The sequence below is a fragment of the Harpegnathos saltator genome, unplaced genomic scaffold, assembly GCF_003227715.2.
Source record: "Harpegnathos saltator strain DR-91 unplaced genomic scaffold, Hsal_v8.6 scaffold403, whole genome shotgun sequence".
NCBI classification, from domain to species: domain Eukaryota; kingdom Metazoa; phylum Arthropoda; class Insecta; order Hymenoptera; family Formicidae; genus Harpegnathos; species Harpegnathos saltator.
Window position 1 is genome coordinate 1,407,154 of NW_020230210.1, and position 20,390 is coordinate 1,427,543.

Genomic DNA, 20,390 nt, shown 5'->3' on the forward strand with positions numbered 1-20,390 from the left:
TATATGACAAATTATACATACCTCTATCGCGTTTCTATCGTCTGTGACAACTTGAAGTATCCAGTACGGTGTCTCCAAGACTTGATTATCATTTACAGCTTGCTTCGTGTCCTTTCTCGCCGTCACCAAGTTTGACGTTGACGATCTTTTATTATCAGATTGTATCTTTGTTTTAAAGTTTTCTGTGTTATTTATCTTCGTCTGATTCACGACAGTCCACTCAACATCCGTGAGAGGCCAGCTTTCGTTACGCACAAATGCTTCCACGTAGTATAATTTCTTCGTTTTCGCTGCGTTCTCTGGAAACGCAGACGTTAACTTTTCGTTAACGTCTGCGTTTCCAGTTTCGATTTCGTGACGATTTTGATTCGCAGCGGCTTGATCTAAAATCACCGATGGTAACAAGATCGTAGAACCGCCGTCCATGTTAATTAAGACGTTGCCCTCATTATCGATGAGTTTCATTCTGGTTTTCACCATGTCGTAGGATGTTGTCAATCTCATAGAAACGATACTTCCCGATATTGCTCGCAAGATCCAGCGCGAAATATAGTTTTTGGCATTCGGAATGTATATTGCGGCCAATTTTTCGACCACCAGATTGGGTGGTTTAGTTTCCAAGGATGGGAACCATTGTTCGTTCAGTTGATAGAATACCGGCTCTCCTTTCATAGTAACGATGCGAATTGTCCAGTTGAGCTCTTTGAGGCGCCGTTTGTCGTTCCAGCCATAAGCGAATACCGTATAACCAGTTGGATGATATCTATAACAACCTGGAGTCACGTGGCTTATGAGACGCGTCATTTCACGTTGATTCCGGTTGTTGAAGACACGTAGTGTAAAACGAGGAATATCGACTAGTAGCTCGAAAGCCGCGAGTACTGTTTCGGAAGATTTAGGACTCACAATAATCCTAGCGATGGGGAACCATTGGTCATGTTTGACGTTCTCTAAAGCACCCTTGAATTCTTGAAAATTTAGAACATGTACGAAGTCTTTAGAACAAGGATACAAGTCCCGCAGTTTGTCGTAACGTTTGATAATATTCCTCAGCAATTGACTTGTCACGGATAAGTCGAATAGATCGGATATCTTCCGAAGTTCCTCGCGAATTTGCGCGTGCTGAGCGTGATGAGAATTGTGAAGGGATTTATATTGTTTTATAAGAGCCGTTTTGAAGAAGGATTTAATTTTTGTGGCTGCTTGATTCAGTGCCTCTCTGTTTAATTTGTGAGAGTACGGTATTTTCGATGTCTGTTCTGTTGTGAAGCTCTGAAAGTTACTTTGACCTCGTGTGGAATCGAAATATTCTCGTCTAATATCTGGATTCAGAAAGAACACCCTCAAAGAATGAAGAATCCTTTCACGTTCTTTATCGGCAAAGGCTTCCATGATCAGTCGAACTTGTTCTTCCATGAAGAAACTGTGTATCAACATTCGAAGAAACTTCTTGTCTTTTCCCGAAGTTTCACTTGGCAAACTGGGCATGTAACTTTGATAATAGTTCCTCAACATTATCGGGTGATTCTCAGTTCCAAATGATCGATAAGCTTCGCATAGACTGTGGCTGATTATCTTCGACAGTTGCTCGGTTCTGTTCGATTCCGTAGTCATCAGCTGTTGTACAGTCGCGTGACTTCCAAGATGAAATGCCGTGTCAGAAGAGATAGTCGCCAAGCCAAACTCCGGACTGGCGTCAATTCGCAACAGTTGTCTTCCAGCTTCCAGTTCTATGACGGTTGACTTGCTGCCGGTTGTGCAGATAGTCGCCAATTGATCCGATTGATTCGGTCCGAAGAACCAGTTGTGCCTTTCCAGGATGAAGTAATCTTTCTTGTTTGGCGTAGCGCAAAGATTGACAAGGAAGAATTTCTCCTCCGGGGAGTCACAGAACAAATACAGAGGTTCGTATCTGGATTTCTGAATTTTGTGAGACCTGACGTTTTCGTCTGCAAATTTCCAAAGAATAAGAGAGTGGAGGGAAAGGGTTTTGATCGGATTCGCAGGTAATATCGAAATAAGCTTGGAATACCTTCTCTCTCCTTTTTCATCTCATTTATGGCGGTTGCTTTATGATCCTTGTTGAGTTTTATCGCTTCATTTGTTACTTGAAACGAGCGCTGAAAATATTCCAGTTTATAAAAAATATGCACTTCCGTCACGTACGGTGCCATCTTATTGAAGTCAACCCATCGACTGATGTCAGTTTCCTTATTTTTCGTTGTGGTGAGCAAATTCTTCGCGTTCCGAGACTTTGTTTTCAACTTGACTTTGTCAGACTGTTCGATTTCGCTTGGAAGGATTGAATTATTTCCAACATCATTGTGAATATAAGTAAGACTTTCATTGTATTTTTTCAAGGGACTAATCACTCTCAAATAACGGATTGGGACGAAGTAATCAGCAGGATCGATTATACCCCGCGAAGTAGCCCATTTTAACCAGCGATGTAATTTCCATCTTTCCAATGGTGGTTTTACCTTGGAACATAATTTAATTTTGAGTCAGTCATAAAGTCTAGACAAAAGTACGTGAAGTACTTTTAGACCTTTGCTAAAAAATGTATATATATATATATATATATATATATATATATATGTTATATGTGTGTATATAAAATGTGTGTATATATGTGTGTAATTTTTTAGACTTTTACCTCACTTGGGACAAGTTATATATCACAGGACTGTGACTTTTTTATTCAGTACGCAAAGAATTTATCTTTAGAGAAAGATGATTGAACAAATCTGAAATTTGTTGCTCACATCTTTGGGATTCAGAGGAATATCGCGTGATTGGACAACATGGATCACATGATCCCAGCACGGCGATAGACCAGGCACTGCATCATTTCCGAGTTTTCGCATGTCGCCCAACTGGAGAAACAACGTGATCGGTTGAGGTTTCCCGGCTTGGCTGAGTAGCCGCAGAGTTTTGTTCGGTTTCGCCGTATTGTTGTTTATAATACTCTCAGAGCTTTCTGTTTGGAAATGCAAACAGATATAACGTCGCGTTAAACAAGCTGTCGGCAATTACGTTCGTGTGAATAAATACATTCGGTACGGTCAGACCTAGAACGTGACCCTCGACGGTTCGTGGTGACCACACAAAATGATCGCAATACTTGGTCAGGAAGTCCCACTTATCTTGCCACGATAAATGCGCGATGTTTAATGTCAGGCAGGTCCAGCCTGCATTATCATTTTAAGCTTCTATATTATCCAAGTGTATAATGGGGGAAAGATAAAGTAGTAGATATAGAATTCTCGAAAAGCTCAACAGGATCAATCAACGTGATCTCGTAATTTGTGGACGATAGTTCGTAGATTTTTCGTAGAGAATTGGGAATTAACAAATTTCAGAAAAAAAGAAAATATTTTTTCCATACATAGTAGAAAAAATGAAATTATAAAATGATAAAGGCAGGAATGGTATCCACCTGTTAGACAAGAAATTGGATGAAAGTCGACGATTTCACGTCGTTCAGTCCAGGTGAGCGAGGCAATTTTCAGCAATGCTTTGGCCAGAAGCATCGGCCATAGCTCTGTGTTGTTGGACGTACGCGGCAAAAGTGATGTGCCATTCTGATCGATGGGTATAATATCGTCCACCGCGATACGACGCCAGCATCCCATGTGATATAATCTCACGATGTACTTGCCTGAAAAATATTGCCGCGTATTGTTCGTTACATTGATCGGGATCACGCGCGGACCCCTATATATTAATCGATTTAATTACGAGAATTAATTAAAGAGAAATATATTTTAATTAATTATCGATACAGCTCGAGGCTCGAGGTAAGATTTAACAATTTTTCTATGAGAATAACATTGAAGCAGGTTTTATAAAATTTGATATATTGGCCACCGTTTGGGTTTAGCGCGGGTCGATGTTCAACACCTTTTCCTGCCTTGTTCAAAGAATATACGTGCATCACACCATGCCAAGGTTCATGGCGACCGATCCAAGCGAAATTCGAGCCCTCCCCGCTGATTTCCAACCCTTGCCGGCCGCAATAGTGCAAGTTTGCCAGTGCAGAAATAAAGCATCTCACAAACTAGAAATTATTATTATTATTTCTTATTTATTATTATCGCACATTATAGCAATTTACAGTTTGATGGATTTTACATAGAATTAGAGTGAAATAAATACCTCACTGTGAAGCAAATGCGTATTGTTCGAGATTAAATCAGGATATTCATCGACCGATGCGTGCAACGTCAGAATTCTAAAGTAACCCCCCCCCCGCCCTCCGTTAAATTTGGTTTAAATTCGGCGAATATAAGAGATTAATATGCAAAAACATTCGATCTGAAGCTTATAATTAAAACAGTAGTAAAAGTACAGTCATATACTCTAAGTCCTTCGCTCGTATCCATTGATAAGGTTCTAAGGATTGCGGCATCTTGACAGGTTCAGCATCCAGGAATAACTCATCTTTAAGAGTTTCCCACTTCTCGTTGTTTATATCGGCATCTTTCCACTCCGGCCACGACGTATTTGCGGCGTAGTGATGATTACTTTCAGCGGTGAAAAAGCTCTTTGATCCTTCTGACATATTGCGGGAAATATTTCAAGAGGAAAGAAAAGCGATATATTCATAGGATAGAGAAGTATCTAGAGGGGGTGAAAGGCTGGATATTTAACGTCCGTTCTGAAAAAAGTATACATTTATTGATTTATCTGTATATTATACATTATAATATGGACAGAATGTGGAATGTATTTATATTTTCGTACAGAATTGCAAAATAAGAATAACAATTTGATTAGTGTGGAGAATCTATGCTGTTAATACCTATGTCTACCGTAACGAGAGCTTCTCACAAAAGGTATAAGCTAAAAAAAATAATTGTATAATCTAAAATATCCTAGAAAATATATAATGGTAAATTTCCTACGAAAAGTCTACGATCAGCATAATTGATTTGTTATTTAATCTCGTCTCAGCGATATTCCTGGCTCTTCGAAGAAATCAAGGCTACTTATGTATATACAGTTGATCGTAATCATAATGTCATAACAATATATAGCAAAAGATATTCAGCAATCTATTTGGTAATTAGTATATTTCTATTCTTGCACTCTTGTTGAACCAATTATCAACTTATTCCTCATGTACATTAGAGATAGTACTTTTCTTTTTAGCGTAAATAACAACGTCGTTGCAATTCGGTTCGTCGCTAAGTCAACATCTCAATGTTGTGACAGGAATACTTAATTAATATAAACGTTTGACCGTTAAAACAGATAGCTACATCCTTCATGTTTGTACATTTGATCGGCTGGTCAGCCTGATTTAGGTCCGTAAGCGAGTCGTCTGTTAGTATTTTAATAGATAAAAACCGTCAAATTACAGAAAAAATAACATTTCTCGGGAATCTCTTCCATAATTAGCTAGGATAGAATAAGGAAATACTTTACAGAGAAAATTGTTTCAATAATATTCTGCCTTGTGAAAATGATGAATGCGATGAGTTTTACAAGATTTTGCCAACTTCAAACAGCATAACCATCATAATCTTCGTCGATTGTTTCGTTATGATAAGAATAAAGTTTTACAGAAACAATATTAATCACAACGACGAATAGAGATTCTTTCAATAGGCATCTTTCTGTTTTTGCTCTTTTACAGTGTCCTTTTTTTTTTAGCATATCGAGAATCTTTGGCACTGATATTCGTTACGAGTTTCACGGATACTTCCTCTCCCCTTCTCTCTCTCTCTCTCTCTCTCTCTCTCTCTCTCTCTCTCTCTCTCTCTCTCTCTCTCTCATCCATTGTATAATATCTACACGTAATATTCTTTAAAAAAATAATCCCACTTTTCCTTGTGGAGAAGTAAATCGAAGTATGCACCAAAAATATATATATATGTATATATGTATAAAATAATGAGAATACGCTCTTGTGAGAGAACGCGGAAGTAAATATTAAGGGGCCTCCGACGTTTACTGCGACCAAACTGTCTGAAAAGAATTCATATCCTCGAACTGGCAGTGTTTGTGAAACGTGTTTTTGCATGCGCAATTGTAGCTCTGCACAAAACCGATATCATGAAGTTCTCAATATAATACTAACCCCGGTGCTACAACTACTGGCTTGTCACATGAATCACGAAGTCGTCAGTCTGCAAAAGTTTGCACTATTCACTCAACAGTCGCGATTTATTTACGTTTGACAAACAACTAATTTTATCGAACGTAGCCCGTATCTACCAATCACTCAGTGGTGGTAGTTCATTTGACCGAATAGCCAAAGACCTATAACGGCAGTTATTATTACTAGACGGACAACTAAAATGTTGCTCATTATCGTACTGTTCCGCAATGCTTTCGTACGACTGCGTGCTCTAGCCCTAAAATGCTACATTAATTTTCGCCGTATGTATTCTTGAATAATAAGTCACTCAGCGGATCGGAATGAGCGATCGGTAATCAGACTGCGAGTTAATGCACCGCGCTACAAAGAATTCGCGCGGGGACTTGGACTTTGCTCGCACACGTGAGCATCGCACGATTTCCGATTGCTCGCTCAAATCTACGGTAAGATACTCTCACTCGTTAGCACACTTTCCGCATACGTCACTATTCTCTTAGACGTAAGAGTCACTAGTGTTTAATATTATTTTATAATCTGCCCGTGCTGGTAGACGAGCGAGGCGCGGATGAAAGTGTCTCGTTATAAGCGTGTAATCGCTCCCATTAAATACATGTACTTCTACAAAACTTGGAGGATTCCGGAAGGTTTTATTCACTGAACCACCGGCTTTCTAAGGACTTCGATCCATCCCGACGGTAACAACGGTCCTGCGTTACTAAAGTGATTTATTATTAAAGAATCTATACGGTATAGCATCTTAGTGCTTTAATGACTGACTTCTAGTGATCGAACAACTTTGGAATATTGAGTATCAATATTCTGAATGTTACGAGAATATCGATTGTTCTCCACTGTAGATATAGCCCACATCTATGTGAATATATAATTAAGTGTATCTGAACGGAATCGAAAACCTGAATGCAAAAATCAGTTCACTTTTTTGTTCGATGCTTTCCATCACTTTGAGATTGAGGAAGAAGAAAGAGAAAGATAAGAAATAAGATATTCTCTGACGTTTTCTTATATATTCGAATATTCATAATAAGGCGACTAATGAAATTCTTCGTTCCAAAAGTTTCTCGACTATTTTCATGATAAATATTGTGCTGATTCTTTTGACTCTTTAAATATTCTTGTTTTCTGACGTCATGATTGATTCCTGCAATCAGGTATTTCGAGTCGTCGCTTGTCTGAATTGGAACCAGAATATAGTAATTGTTTATGCCACAGGAACCGTTCAGATATTACCAGCCTTTGATTTTCTATTAAGTAATCAAGAAAATAGCATCGCGCAACGACGAATGACGGATCGATGAAGAAATCGGTAAGTCGGGAGTACGTAAGGCGATAAAATTCAGTGAGTGAGTGGAACGTATCATGATGACTTAGCATTAAGTCACTGTCTGTGAGTCTAGCACGCTTTGCCAGGACCGGAAGCCCTTTGATCTTCCATGCGTCCAGCTTGAAGTCTTTGGATCAGGGCGAAAAGATCCTCCTCGGGCACGGTGGAGCCCGATTGAGCGTTTCCGTTGGTCCTTCGACCTCTTTCTTCTTCGCCATCTTGCAACGTCGATGCGGCCGGTAGGGGACTCCGTTGATCTTCCAAACGCGAACTCTGAAATGTGCAATTTTTTTGGGCTCATTAGGCTTTTCTCCGACGGTAGGGAGCACATCCGAGTTTTGAGATGCAATAATGCAGTGGTTTCCGCGTGTACCTGACATTTAAGAAGCATCTCGATAAAAGAATCGTCCGCGTCCTGATTGGTATTCAGTCCTGGCAGGTAGGGTAATGTCACTCGTTGCTCGTCCATCCGCTTGCTTTGCATCCCGGCGATTAATTCCAGCAAGTCTTCTCCATCTCTGCACAATAATGTTGTCCAATGTTCGATGGTCATGGAGATTAAACACCATATATGGTGGTAACGAGCGAGAGCGGTCGACTATTCATCTTTCAAGAGTCGAATTAATATTATCACTTACTTATCCTCCATGTCGGACGCATCTGGTGTGATTGTCCGGTATTTTGGGTTGTGCTTCGTATTGAGCGCACAACGTTGGTCGTCCATTCTGCCCGATTGAAACCGAGACAGGAGATCGAAGAAATTGTCTTCTTCCTTCTGAGACGGTTGCGACTCGATACTGTCGCTTTTGTGCAATAGGTCTTCCGATTGTTCCTTTTGTTTGATGTCGGGTGTAAGCTGATCAAACAACGGACGCTCATTCGTCAGTTTCATTAACTTAGCGAAGTAAAAAAAAAGAGAACAATTGTTGTGAATGTTCAACCAAAGGAGATTTAAAATCACGAACCTTGATGAGATCCAAGTTGTCCATACTTTGTCGCCTGAGTCTGTATCTGTAGGGTGTGGCTGTCGAGATGTTCGACGTTGCGTTCGCGGCTACTTTCTGTTGCGTGTTGAGATTCTCCTTGTTGCTCTCCTGTTGGCTCTTCTCTAGACCGAGGATCTTCTGCAGGTCGTCCACGTTCATCTGCGCGGTGGCTTGACCCATTTGATCCTCCAACTCCTTCGAGATGTGCAGGTGCAAATTCGCGTAGTGCAACGCTTTCTCGTGATTACCCATCGCGGCGTACGCGTTACCCAATGACCAGCAGGCGCGTCCTTCGCCGACGCGGTCCTTCAGTTGCTGGGCTATGCCCAAGTGCCACAGATGATATTCGATGGCCGCCGGATAGTCGCGTAGCAAAGTGTACGTGTTGCCCAAAGAGTAGCATGCCTGCGCCTCTACTTCGCGATCACCCAATTCCTGCGCGAGGACTAAAGTTCTTCTGGAAATCGAGTGAAAATTCGTATCAGCGATTTGTGAGAAATTAGTGAGAACTAAACATCGTGCTGTAACCGATAATTCCAATTAACGCGACACATTGAAGTCAATAAAACTGTGAGATTTACTTGTAATGCTGCGCGGCTATCTCGAACTCGCCCAGAAATATGTGGGAGTTTCCTAAATTGCTGTTGGCTCTCCTCTCGGCCGGCTTGTCGCAGAACTCTCTGGCGATTTTTAAACGTTCATTGTGGTAATAAATGGCCTGCTGGAAGTCGCCCAATAAGTAAAACGTATTGCCCAAGTTACCGCACGCTCTACCTTGCGCTGCGGAATCTTCCAGTTCTCTCATCAGCTCTAAATTGTCTCTGTGAAATGGAAATAAAAAAGGAACATAATCGTGCCTCTGTATGCGAGTATGTCACTCGACGTTGATAGAACAAATTTAGGAGTTAATCAACAGCATTCAATCAGAGATGAGCTCTTACTCATAATAGCGCACAGCCTGCATCAAACACTGTCGAACATCCTCGGGGAATTCTCCAGGATCCTGATGACCTATCCTACTGGCTTGCTTACCCTTGGCATGATAGACATTCCCCAGATTGTAAAGGGCTCTTCCTTCGCTAAGCTGCATGAAATCAGAAATAAGTGACAAATGTACCATTTAAAATAAATGGAAAGTAAGAGATATCTCCAAAAAGGAAAATTGTAGGAACTGATAAGAGAGATGATTAATTTGCAAAGAGTATAATCAAGAGTATAATTTTAGAGAATACTTTTATATTTCTCTTTTCTATTAATCTATCGGCAAGATATACCTTATCCCCGATCTCTCTGGAGATCTCCAGATGCCTCTTGCAGCATATCATAGCTTCGTCAAATTTGCCCATAACTTTCAATGTGTTGCCCAAATTTCCGCTGGACTTAGCTTCACCTAACTTGTCACCCATGTTTCTGGCAAGTGTCAGATCTAACTTGTGATATTGCATCGCCTTGACATAGTCACCTAGGTAAAAGTACGCATTGCCCAATTGGCTGTAAATTGCGCTTAACGTCCGCAGATCGTCCGTGCCAGCCTGGATCGCAGCTTGAAAGAACGCTACGCCGGTCTTGCAGTCGCCGGCTTTGCACAGGCGTTCACCCTCCAGTGCTAATTCCAGGCACATATTCCATCTCTCGCTATTCTGTTAAGCATTGCAAAATATCGTATTGAAATATTCTGTATGTAAAACCATCCACAAATTAATCGGGTGTTGTCATAAACTTATTACAACATGGAGATAAATTTATTAAATTATTTGAGAAATATTAGAGAGGTTAAACTAGATTAGAGTTGGAATTCTGAATAATTTTTTTGTTAAAAGTGCCAAATGGTTATCTATATTTTCCGCATTTAATGATTAATATGCTGGTTTGTGGCTTTTTCATATTGAAGATACAAATGAAGTACGCAAAATGAATAAAATTTTTATTTTTATTTTGTGCTACAAGTGTGTGACATCATAAGAATAGGAGAGATTCATAAAATTAAGGATATAAGACAGGAGAAATATCAAGCATGACATTTTATTCTCATTGAATGCAGAGGAAGTCAATATAGTGATGGCAAAAAAAGTGACAAGATAAGAGATAAAAGAGCAATGAATGAAAGCTTCTGTTGTGTCCATCCCACATGGACAGAATGGGCCATTCATCAAACATAACAAAGCTCGCTGGAGAACATCAATTTGACATCAATGACCAAAGTTTCTCCGCATCTTGAGGACAATTAAACATGCACGAAAGTGTGAAATCCATGATCGTTCGACCAAGTTAGTGAAGTGAAATGTCATGGGTCGAGTGTAAACCTGTTCCGGAGTACAAGTTACACCATGCAAGAGCAGGATAAACGGATACACAAAACGTGACTAGTATGAAGAAACAGGTGTGGCAGCGGGAAGTGAGCGTGAGTCACGCGTGGGAGAATCATCTTCGTCGGCGGTTACACTCGCTTCGATTCACTCACTTGTCCGTCGGACGTCAAATTCTCTGCGCTGGCGCTCAAAGACATCCTAGCCCGCTCGTTGACGTCTTCCTTTCCTCGGGATCGGGGGATAGACCCAGTGTTCAAAGGCCGTTAGACCGAGGTGGTTGCGCGTCCCTATTGATTCGCAAAGCGATGGTGATTGTTCCTCGCAGCATGATCTTCGAGTGCCTCAATTGGGAATCAGCTCATAGTCGCGCTGTCTTCTGAGCATATCTCTGATCCCACCTGATCCTTTCTCTCGCGAAGCCCTCCTTCAACACGGAGCAACTCCGTAGCGCGTCCAAACAAATGGCGCCGTTAATGTTCTCTCGGGCGCTGGTCGCCAGCCAATGAGAATTTTAGTTTCAGGACCATTGTCAGTAATCCTATGGTCTGTTCTTTATAGTTGCACTGCCGAACTAGTGCAGTAAGTTAGAATGAGAAAGAATATAGTTGTCTCATTTTAACTTATTGCACTAGTTCAGTAGTTCAGCTATAAAGAACAGACCCTTAGTTAAAGCCTTGTGTTAGCAGAGGAGTAATGCCAAACGACGATGAAATACTCATAAATACAAAAATAACATTAGGCCACAAGAAATTGGTAGAGCAAAAAGCAATGCAACCTGACAGAATATGGAAGTACGTTCTTATTCATGCTTTTATCTGACCCATTATTCCTCGAAGACCCTCCTTTATTCAATATATAGTGCATTAGCATTCAGCAAGCGGCGCTCTCAGCATTGCTTTTTTAGAAGATTTTAGAAGAATTATCATAATATTTTATGATCCATGATATAAGGAAGAAAAAACTAAATGTTGCTATTGTTGCATATTAATGAGAAATTAACACATTTTATAACGAAATTGAGATAATAGTAAAAGAGAGGAATACAAAATTTGTGTGCGTGAAAAGAGGCACAGGTGATGCTCAATGTAGCAATTAAATAAACTATCACAGAAGCTTGAGGTAAAAAAAGCAAGAAACAATCCAAGCCAATCTTCTGATAGATTAGAAGTATGATAGAGTTCATTTTCATTTCTTGTGGATAAAATAAGGGCACGCGTTTAAATATATCTAAACTGGTACTAAAATAAATAAACTGGTACAATTCAATTCTATAAGTCTAATAGTTCTATAATTCTATAAGTACAATTTCCTAGATGAGTTCTTTGATATTTTAAATTTCTCTCATGAACATTCCCTCAATTTTCCCGAAAAATTTTGTAAAAACAAAAGTTCTTGAGTATAAAGATAACATGGCAACACTACATCCGAATAATACGAAAGTAGTTGCTAAAATTGTATCATGCTTGTTTCTACCAGCTGTGGTTAATTTAACCAATCGAATTTGTCAGCTCTATTTAACGACAAATGCAATTGGTCAGTTCCGTTGAAACCAGCCGCCAGTTGAGTTAACGAAGATTGGAAAGAACGGGCATTCCGTGAGGGAGAATGCACTTTCCGACGCGCGCGCTCCCTATTCGAGAGTATGTTTAAACTACCTTCGTTGAATGCATTTTTCAGTGGTAACGGTAAAATCATGTGGTTTGTGTCCATACTTCGATAAAATGATGGCAAGTCAGGAAAAGACAGACAACTGTTGTATCCTTGTCTGACTACTTACGAATGGATTATACAGTAGTGGACATGAAACGGTTGAGATAAGCTTCGTGATAATGCTTATCTCTGTGTGGTCTATTCGTAAACGATAAGACAAGAACAGAGCGATATATTTGTCCTTTCTTCACTTGCTATTGCATCGAAGTAGTGTAGATACGAACCAAGCGACTGTACCATCATCATCGAAAAATGCACTCAACAGACGTGGTTTAAATGCTTTCTCTCAGTTAGAAACTCAGTTGCACGTTGGAAAGTGCATTCTTTGGGACTTTTACGGGACGCTCGCTTTTAGGCCGTATTCATAGTTAGGTCTTATATTGAAGATCGTTTTAAGTTCATCTTCAGATATCCCGTAGCTAATAAAATAATCATACAGCATTTGGAGATGAACTTAAGACGATCTTGAAGATCCGATCTAGGTATTCATAGGCCATGTTCCAAAATTCACTGCCAGCGCTGAAAAGTTATAATTTGCGTGACACAAACTATATACTTTCAGTACTGGCAGTGAATTTTGGAACACGGCCATAGTCGCGTCTTATATTCAAGACCATCTTAAGTTCACCTTCAGATACCCCGTAGCCAATGAAGTAATTTATACAGCATCTAAAGATGAACTTAAGACGGTCTTAAATATAAGATCCGGCTATGAATACTGGCCTAAAAGATCCGACTATGGGCCGTATTCATAGTCGGATCTTATATTTAAGACCGTCTTGAGTTCACGTTCAGATATTCTGTAGCCAATGAAATGATCTATGTAGCATCTGAAGATGAACTTAAGACGATCTTAAATATAAGACCGGACTATGAATACCAGTCTATGAATATCGGCCTTAGGCTTTTTTCCGGTCTTATCTATATCACATTTTGTCGAAGATTTGGTCTCATCGGTGCGCGCGCGCAAAGAAGGAGAAAGCATAAATAGTATGTTCGTGTCTGCATCGAAGATCGTCCACGAAGATTATCCATGATACTTCGTTGATCCGCATGCACATGAGTTTGCCACTGGACGGACGGCGAGTGTAACGCGGCGACATCATCAACACCGGAACGATAGTCGCTAGCTTCGCGCAATGCAACCTCCCTACTGGGACATTCTCATCTTGCCAGCTTGTAAGAGAAATGCAAAGAGAGGAGCATAAAGTGAGAGTCGTTCGATTGAGTCATTAGAAGTCAATACGCGTCTTCTCCGTAGTAGTCTTTTTTTTTTATTTAGCCGATAACGATGGATGACGATAAGCAGGTAGGTGAAACTTCTAGTAGCGAGGTTGCTAATCGATTTCGAAGCTGTAGGGATCTGAGCGACATCGTGTCGCTGTATCCACCGCGCGCACTTTATCTGAAACCACTTGCCAAAGTTAATGTGTCAGTGAATCTACCCCAACTGAAAACTCCAGGTAAAATATCATCGTTAGTAATATGGCATCTCTATCATTGGCCTCCTCCTTAGAGGTTGGGTCATAATTTCTTATTTTCCTCTCTTTGCTTCTTATCGGTTTCTCATTCTCTCTATTTAGTGCGGTAAACATAACTTATTTGTCTTATAGAAAAGGTCTCGCTACTCTAAAGTACCAACTCAAAATTTTTTGTTATTCTCTATAGTTTATTTGAGGAAAGATTTCATAACATTTTGGGTAGTTATTTTATATAATTTTGTCACTATAATCTTTCTCCTTTAGAAAGATAGTGTATATACATTCTCTGCAATAGGGAACTTGGTAAAAACAAGTTGATGGTAAGGTACATACGTATATGTTTTTATTATTTCGATAAGCTTTAATTGCAATTTTTCATGCTGTGCCATATCCGTTAGGTTTGTCTTAGGGAGGTGAAATTCATTACTGATTTGTTGCAATATATTCTTCAGGCTGCATTGCTCAAATTAGTCTTAGTCAATAGGTCCTTGTCACATCAATTATTGATTCATTTAATTTTCTTTGGTATTCATTGAATAGATGAAATTAATTCCTCTCCATATATTGAGTTTGTCACATTGTCACAGTCGCATTCTTGCTCTCTTGTGCACTCGACGATTTCTGCCAACAAGGGATTTACATATTGTTCAACTGATGGAAGAAAATAATCCCAAGTGATCCGTGCGAAGCCACGAGCACTTGTAATGATCGTCCCATAAAGATAGCTTCTTACAGAAAATTAACTGCGCTATAAACAGGAAAGACAATATCAACATGGGAGGTAATGGAGAAGATACGTGCGCTTATTCTGCCAGACGAGTTTGTTTCCCTGAAAGTGGCCAAGAGCACTTTAGAGTTTATCCGACTGGAGGGCGACCTGCGGGATCGATGCAGGTTGCAAAGGGTGCTGGCCAGGCTGGATTTGCAACGCTTGAATCTAGCTGGCTTCACAAGCGTTCTCAAGGTATCATAATACCGAGTAGGGTTTACTATTTTGCGCAACCTTGATTTCATTTTGACAAAATGACCTTTGCCGTCTATGGTTGCTCATGCCATGGATGTATATTGATAACCGCATACATCATGTATAAATAACAATGTGTAAGAGCTATGTGACTCAATATTAAGGTCCGTGCGGCAGAAACAAAGGACGACTTTCCAACCAGACACAACTGGGACTCCTACTTCAGGGACGCAAAGCACATGAACGAGTTAAAAGCTGGCGAAAGGCCAGACACCATCCACATTTCCGGCTTGCCCGTTAAATGGTTCACTGAGGACGATTCGAATACTCCGAGTGAGTCACTGATCGTCAAGATCTTTAAGAAATGGGGCGCATTGAGAAGAGTCGATGTGCCCGCGGCAGACCCTTACAGGTCTAGAATGCGCCTCGGTAACAATATTCATAAATTCAGTTACGAAGAAGGGATATATTTCGATGTGTACATACAGTATGTGGAATATATGGCTTTCGTTAGAGCGATGGATGCCCTGCGCGGCATGAAGTTGCTGAAAAAAGACGAGCAAAACTCGCTAACAGCAACGATGAAGGTATAACCAATGAAAAATTTCGTATCTACCGTAAACTTAGAATATCATCCTTTTAGAAGAACATTTTAATTGATTTTGACAAGTAGTTTGCATTTTATTAGAGCGATATTTTTCACAACATTGGTTTTAATTGCCTTAAAAAGGAGGAAGGGAATGGATTTTGAAATACTAAAATTAACGAGAATAAAGTCGATTATTAACAAACACACACAAAGACAAAATTCGTGAAACTAAGTGAAACAGAAAAATCTAGTAGTTATGTAATAGCACTATGATATATTTTATGATGCGCAACGAAATAATTCTGTCCAGGTTGATTTTGATAAGACGAAACATATGAGTGACAATTCTGTGTCGCATCGAGATTTCGAAAGAAAACGCTTAATAGCGCAAGACAATTTAGCGGCGGAGAAGCTGCGAAAAAAAGAGGAAGAGGAAAAGAAACGACGAGAAGAACAAAAGTAAGCGTCAAAATAATGTAGCCCGAGATGAGTTTTGTAAATATAGAATTGCCCTTTTGATATTTTCGTACTTTTATCTTTATCTTAGAAAAAAGGAAGAGGCGGATTCGGCGGCGAAAGTAAGTCGACAGCAAAAGCGGGAAGAAAAGCGAAAACGGAAAGCTCTCAAAATGTTTCGCAAGCAAGAGGAAGACAAAGTGTCTATGAAGATTGCCAGAGAGGAGCAGAAATTAATAAAAGCTCAACGACAATTGGAGAGCATGCGATTGTTGGATGAATTGTTTGATAGAATAAAAGTACGCGATACAGTCAGAATTTATTTTCAATGAATATCAAAATAGGAGAGAGTGACATTATTTATCAATAATGTCTATTTTAATTTTAGACCAAAGTGGAGAAAAACGAAATTAAATTAGGCCAAAATATGAATGTAGAAGCGAGAAAGGATGACAAGAAGAACGATCAGACGGGCGAAAATGCTAATAAATTAGATTCGGAAAGTGAGAAGAAAGGCAAGAAGGAAGATGTTAAGAAGAAGAAATTGAAGAAAGAAAAAAAGAAAAAGGTGTTTAATCGAAATACTCGGTTTTACATAATATTTATTACCAGTTCTTGAAAATTATTTTATTTGCTTACATAAATATTATTTAAAAGACATCGTAAAAAATTAACATCGATTATCTCCCGCAGAAAAAACGAAAGAAAAAACGAAGAAAGGACGACGATTCCGGATCAGACAGTTCGTTAGAAACTTTGGATAAGGAGACAAGTAATAAAAAGATGAAGAACGTTTTGACGAAAAATAATTGCACACCATCATCGGCAGGTAAATCTCGAGTGTATAAAGTTTGTTTATTGACATATTACCGTAGAATAAATAGACGCTGCATGATGACATCGATTAAAAATGCTGTTGTTTCAGACGCAACTCTCCCTTATGCCGACGCTTACGACCCGATACAGATGCTGAGGATATCGACGATGTCGAGGTATCCGTCAATGTCGCCAGGAATGCAAATGATGAGAATACCAATGTCTCGGTATCCGGGAGCACAGATGCTAAGAGAGCCAATGGCGAGGTATCATTATCCCGTGTCATCTATGCGTAGGGGTCGAGGATATTTCCCACGTTGCGATGTGAGCTCTTATGCGTTGACCAATCCTTACTTATACAACGAGGATTATTACGAGTACTTTACGCATATAGTTAATCAAGACTCGAAGCGGCAGTCATCTAAGTCGCGCAACCGTCGAAAGTCCACGAGCAGATCAATCTCGAAAACGAGAAACTCGAAAACTAGGTCGAATAGTAAGACAAGAGCCAGAAGCGCCTCTAGATCTCGCAGCAGGAGACGCAGCGGTTCGCGTTTCAGAAGCAGCGGTAAGAGATCGAAGTCAACGTCCAGATCGCGCTCCAGATCGCGATCGCGCCGCTCCAGATCCAGACGAAAATCGCGTTCCAGGAGCCGCTCTAAATCACGGAGCCGGCGAAAATCGGCCAGTAGATCTGCTTCGAGAAAAAGGACAAGAACGAGGACGAGATCGAGGTCGGGTTCGAAACACAGGAGCGCCACCAGGTCACGTAGCAAAAGACGCAGCAGCTCGCGCAGCAAACGACGCAGCAGCAGATCAGTATCACGGTCCAGAACACGTCGTTCGAGGTCCAGGCGGAAGTCGCGATCCAAAAGTCGCTCCAGATCCCGCGGCAGCGCTAGGAATCGTTACAGGAAGAGACACGGTGGGAGATCCTCCTCAGTTGTCAGGATCACACGAGCAAAATCGCGAACTGCATCGCCCAAGCGGAGGTCGCGTAGCAGTTCGTGGTCTGTGCCGAGATCTCCAGATCGAAGAAGTGTTTCGTGGTCGAAAGCTGTTCCCGAAACCAACGTTAGCGAAAACGTGAACAAAATATCGGACGTAGTCATCCAACAAGAGTCGCTGAAGGTGACGAAAGCGCAACAGGAAGTAGCCGCGAATCAACAGGACTTGAAAGCATGATTTAGTTTTTTCTTTTTTCATTTTATAAAAATGTAATAAAAGAACGAGATTTATAAATGATTATTTTGTTATGTAATTTTTTTTGTATATTTATGAGCAATTTTCCGGGGATTGATTCCTGTTTTATGAACTTACTTGATGACGTGTTTGAGATGAGAAGTAACCTTCTGAATCTTATGCGAATGCATCCGATGTTCATAAAGATAATTAACGTATAGAGATTCTGCTGCAGAAATAGCAGGGATCTCCTCCGTTCCAGATCGTTATCGCACATCCAGACAGAATCCAGTCTATAAATTCAACGGAACTGCCACGTGAAAGAAATTGATATCGATTCCTGGTCAAGAAGTTACATTATTATTTATATCGCATCGGTATTTTCGTTCTTCCCTCTTTATCTCATATGTATAAACTTTGTGCATTGACTAAAAAATTTCGTCATTTTCATGTATCTACATACATGTATAGGTTCTTGCAGTATATTAGCCAATTATACTTCGGCAAGATTGCGATGGATATATAAATGGAAGAAAAGATGTAGAATATATATAAGTATACATAAATGTATAGTTTGACATTTTCGAAACACAAAAGTTAATTCCTATTTGAAACGAAATAGATGCTGAAGTAAAATATAATTTATTATAATATCCAGCGTTCTCCTTCTCTGACTTTTCCTCATCTTTATTTGACTTTCTTCAGCTATTCTATTTCTATTTCACTTTTCCCATTTGTTTTCTCTTGCTCACATAAACTAACACATTTCTCTTCGGTGTGTCTATTCGCTACACCATTTTGCTCTGCACGTATTGATTGAGAAAATTTTACGTGACCAACAGTAGTCATGATTCTTCTCGATTGTATCGTAGCTAAGAAAAGAGCTAAGAAAAAACGTACTGAATTCAGTAAAACTAATGCTCATTGCGAGGAAAAGTGCGTAAAGTTATTTATTATGATATGAAAAACCTGAAAATTCTATGTAGTCTTTTTAAGAGATTACGGAAATGATTTGCAGTAATCTCTATTTATTTAAAAAGAAATATATAGTGTACACTTGGGGGGCATCTCTTTGATTTCGAAAACAAGCACCGCAACGTTAATTAGGGATCGACAGATGGGGAGTAAAAACGCCAGAATGCACATCCTTCCTGTCTTGCAAATTTATTTATTTTCGGCATGAAAACGAGTTGGTTCATAGACACCGTATAATTACATACGCGCGTTCCCTCCCTCGTAAATAGTGATCGATCAGCTTGATTACGCTAGTTTGTAGAGTATCGACCGGGTCCTATTTTTAACGCGGGATCGCAATCCAATCGATCGCTTAGTGCCATGACGTTCGTATATTTTGTCTCCTTTAAAAATATGCGCTACGTTCCTGTCGCCGCTATTATAATTAATACACGTGACGTATGTACATACTTCGCGTAATTGCACCCCACATTATATGGCAAAACTCGTCACAACGCTTTCCTGCCGTTGATGTCGAAGTCTAATGGAAGATATTTATCGTTCCGTCGAAACGTCCCGCTGCTTTAAATTTATTGGGGTTACGTTTCCCTTCGTCCTTCTCTCGTCGATTTAATTATCCTCTAAGTTCATCCTATCCTTGAAATTGATTAGATATTGACTACTTTCAAGATTCGTTGCGTAGAATTTGTTCATTTAGATTAAACAACGCGAACGATAGCGCTCTTCCCTACTCTCTTAGAACATTTAGTAGTGATCATAATGGGGAGTTTTTGCAATACCATCACTCAGACACGATCAACGCAAATCGTGAATGTTATTGCGTCGCGTACATTGCGACGTTATTTCTGAGCGAATAACGTTCACGATTTACGTTTATCGTGCCTGAGACGGTATTGCAAAATATCTCCCTAATGACGCGTCGTGCTGACGCTAATTATAGTTAGCAGCGAATTGACTTTACCCTTGAAATACGCGCTTCCTGAACTTCTGTAACATATCTTTATTGTTTCTGTGCCGTTGTATCTGCGTACAGCGTATTCCAAAATTGCTGACAAAGAGTTAATCGGCTAATGGAAAATACACTGCAGAGCAACCAAAAAGTTCTCAATGAGTCCTCAATACAGATTCACAGGCTAACGATTTTTCGAGATATTCAGTTTTTATTTTACAAGCTAGTTCTTCGTGTGATCAGATGTATTATAGAATTATTGATATATCTCAGAGTCTCCCCCCTCTCTCTCTTTCTCTCTCTCTCTCTCTCTCTCTCTCTTTCTTTTAAAGTGCCAACAAACAACTTGGATAATTAATACGGAAATAATACAGAGAATTGTAGGTGTGCACGAATGCATGCGACTAAAATGTCCTCTTTTACAGATTACAAAGGCGATAAAAAAGAATTGGAAAGTATTCGATTGTTAATTAGTCGAGATAGTGCATTTATCATAATCAATGTTAGACTCGAAGCGATTATATA

General features: G+C 39.9%; 3 protein-coding genes across 7 annotated transcripts; 1 reads left to right on the forward strand and 2 right to left on the reverse strand.

Moving 5' to 3' along the window:
• Positions 1 to 2,723: 2,723 nt before the first annotated feature.
• On the reverse strand, positions 2,724 to 3,635 carry LOC112589115 (androglobin-like). Its single transcript, XM_025301206.1, has 3 exons — positions 3,440 to 3,635; positions 3,072 to 3,191; positions 2,724 to 2,980 (listed from the first exon to the last, which is right to left on the reverse strand). Exons 1-3 carry the CDS (start codon positions 3,633 to 3,635, stop codon positions 2,724 to 2,726), a joined length of 573 nt encoding a protein of 190 aa, XP_025156991.1.
• Positions 3,636 to 4,717: 1,082 nt separating this feature from the next.
• Positions 4,718 to 10,940, reverse strand: pins (G-protein-signaling modulator pins). Its single transcript, XM_011151266.3, has 8 exons — positions 10,896 to 10,940; positions 9,709 to 10,074; positions 9,376 to 9,518; positions 9,016 to 9,255; positions 8,414 to 8,891; positions 8,087 to 8,304; positions 7,822 to 7,966; positions 4,718 to 7,721 (listed from the first exon to the last, which is right to left on the reverse strand). Exons 1-8 carry the CDS (start codon positions 10,938 to 10,940, stop codon positions 7,518 to 7,520), a joined length of 1,839 nt encoding a protein of 612 aa, XP_011149568.1. The 3' UTR covers positions 4,718 to 7,517.
• Positions 10,941 to 13,394: 2,454 nt separating this feature from the next.
• Positions 13,395 to 18,020, forward strand: LOC105189333 (A-kinase anchor protein 17A). 5 transcript variants are annotated; one of them, XM_025301130.1, is made up of 10 exons: positions 13,395 to 13,662; positions 13,736 to 13,916; positions 14,693 to 14,898; positions 15,063 to 15,485; positions 15,798 to 15,946; positions 16,035 to 16,242; positions 16,332 to 16,511; positions 16,637 to 16,772; positions 16,869 to 17,083; positions 17,154 to 18,020. In XM_025301130.1, the coding sequence occupies exons 1-10, from the start codon at positions 13,642 to 13,644 to the stop codon at positions 17,847 to 17,849; spliced, it is 2,415 nt and encodes an 804-aa protein (XP_025156915.1). In that variant the 5' UTR covers positions 13,395 to 13,641; the 3' UTR covers positions 17,850 to 18,020. The 5 variants fall into 5 exon arrangements, with proteins under 5 accessions (XP_025156915.1, XP_019699825.1, XP_025156918.1 ...); XM_019844266.2 differs by having other exon boundaries at positions 16,869 to 18,020; XM_025301133.1 differs by having other exon boundaries at positions 13,807 to 13,916; positions 14,670 to 14,898; positions 16,869 to 18,020.
• The last annotated feature ends 2,370 nt before the right edge of the window (positions 18,021 to 20,390 follow it).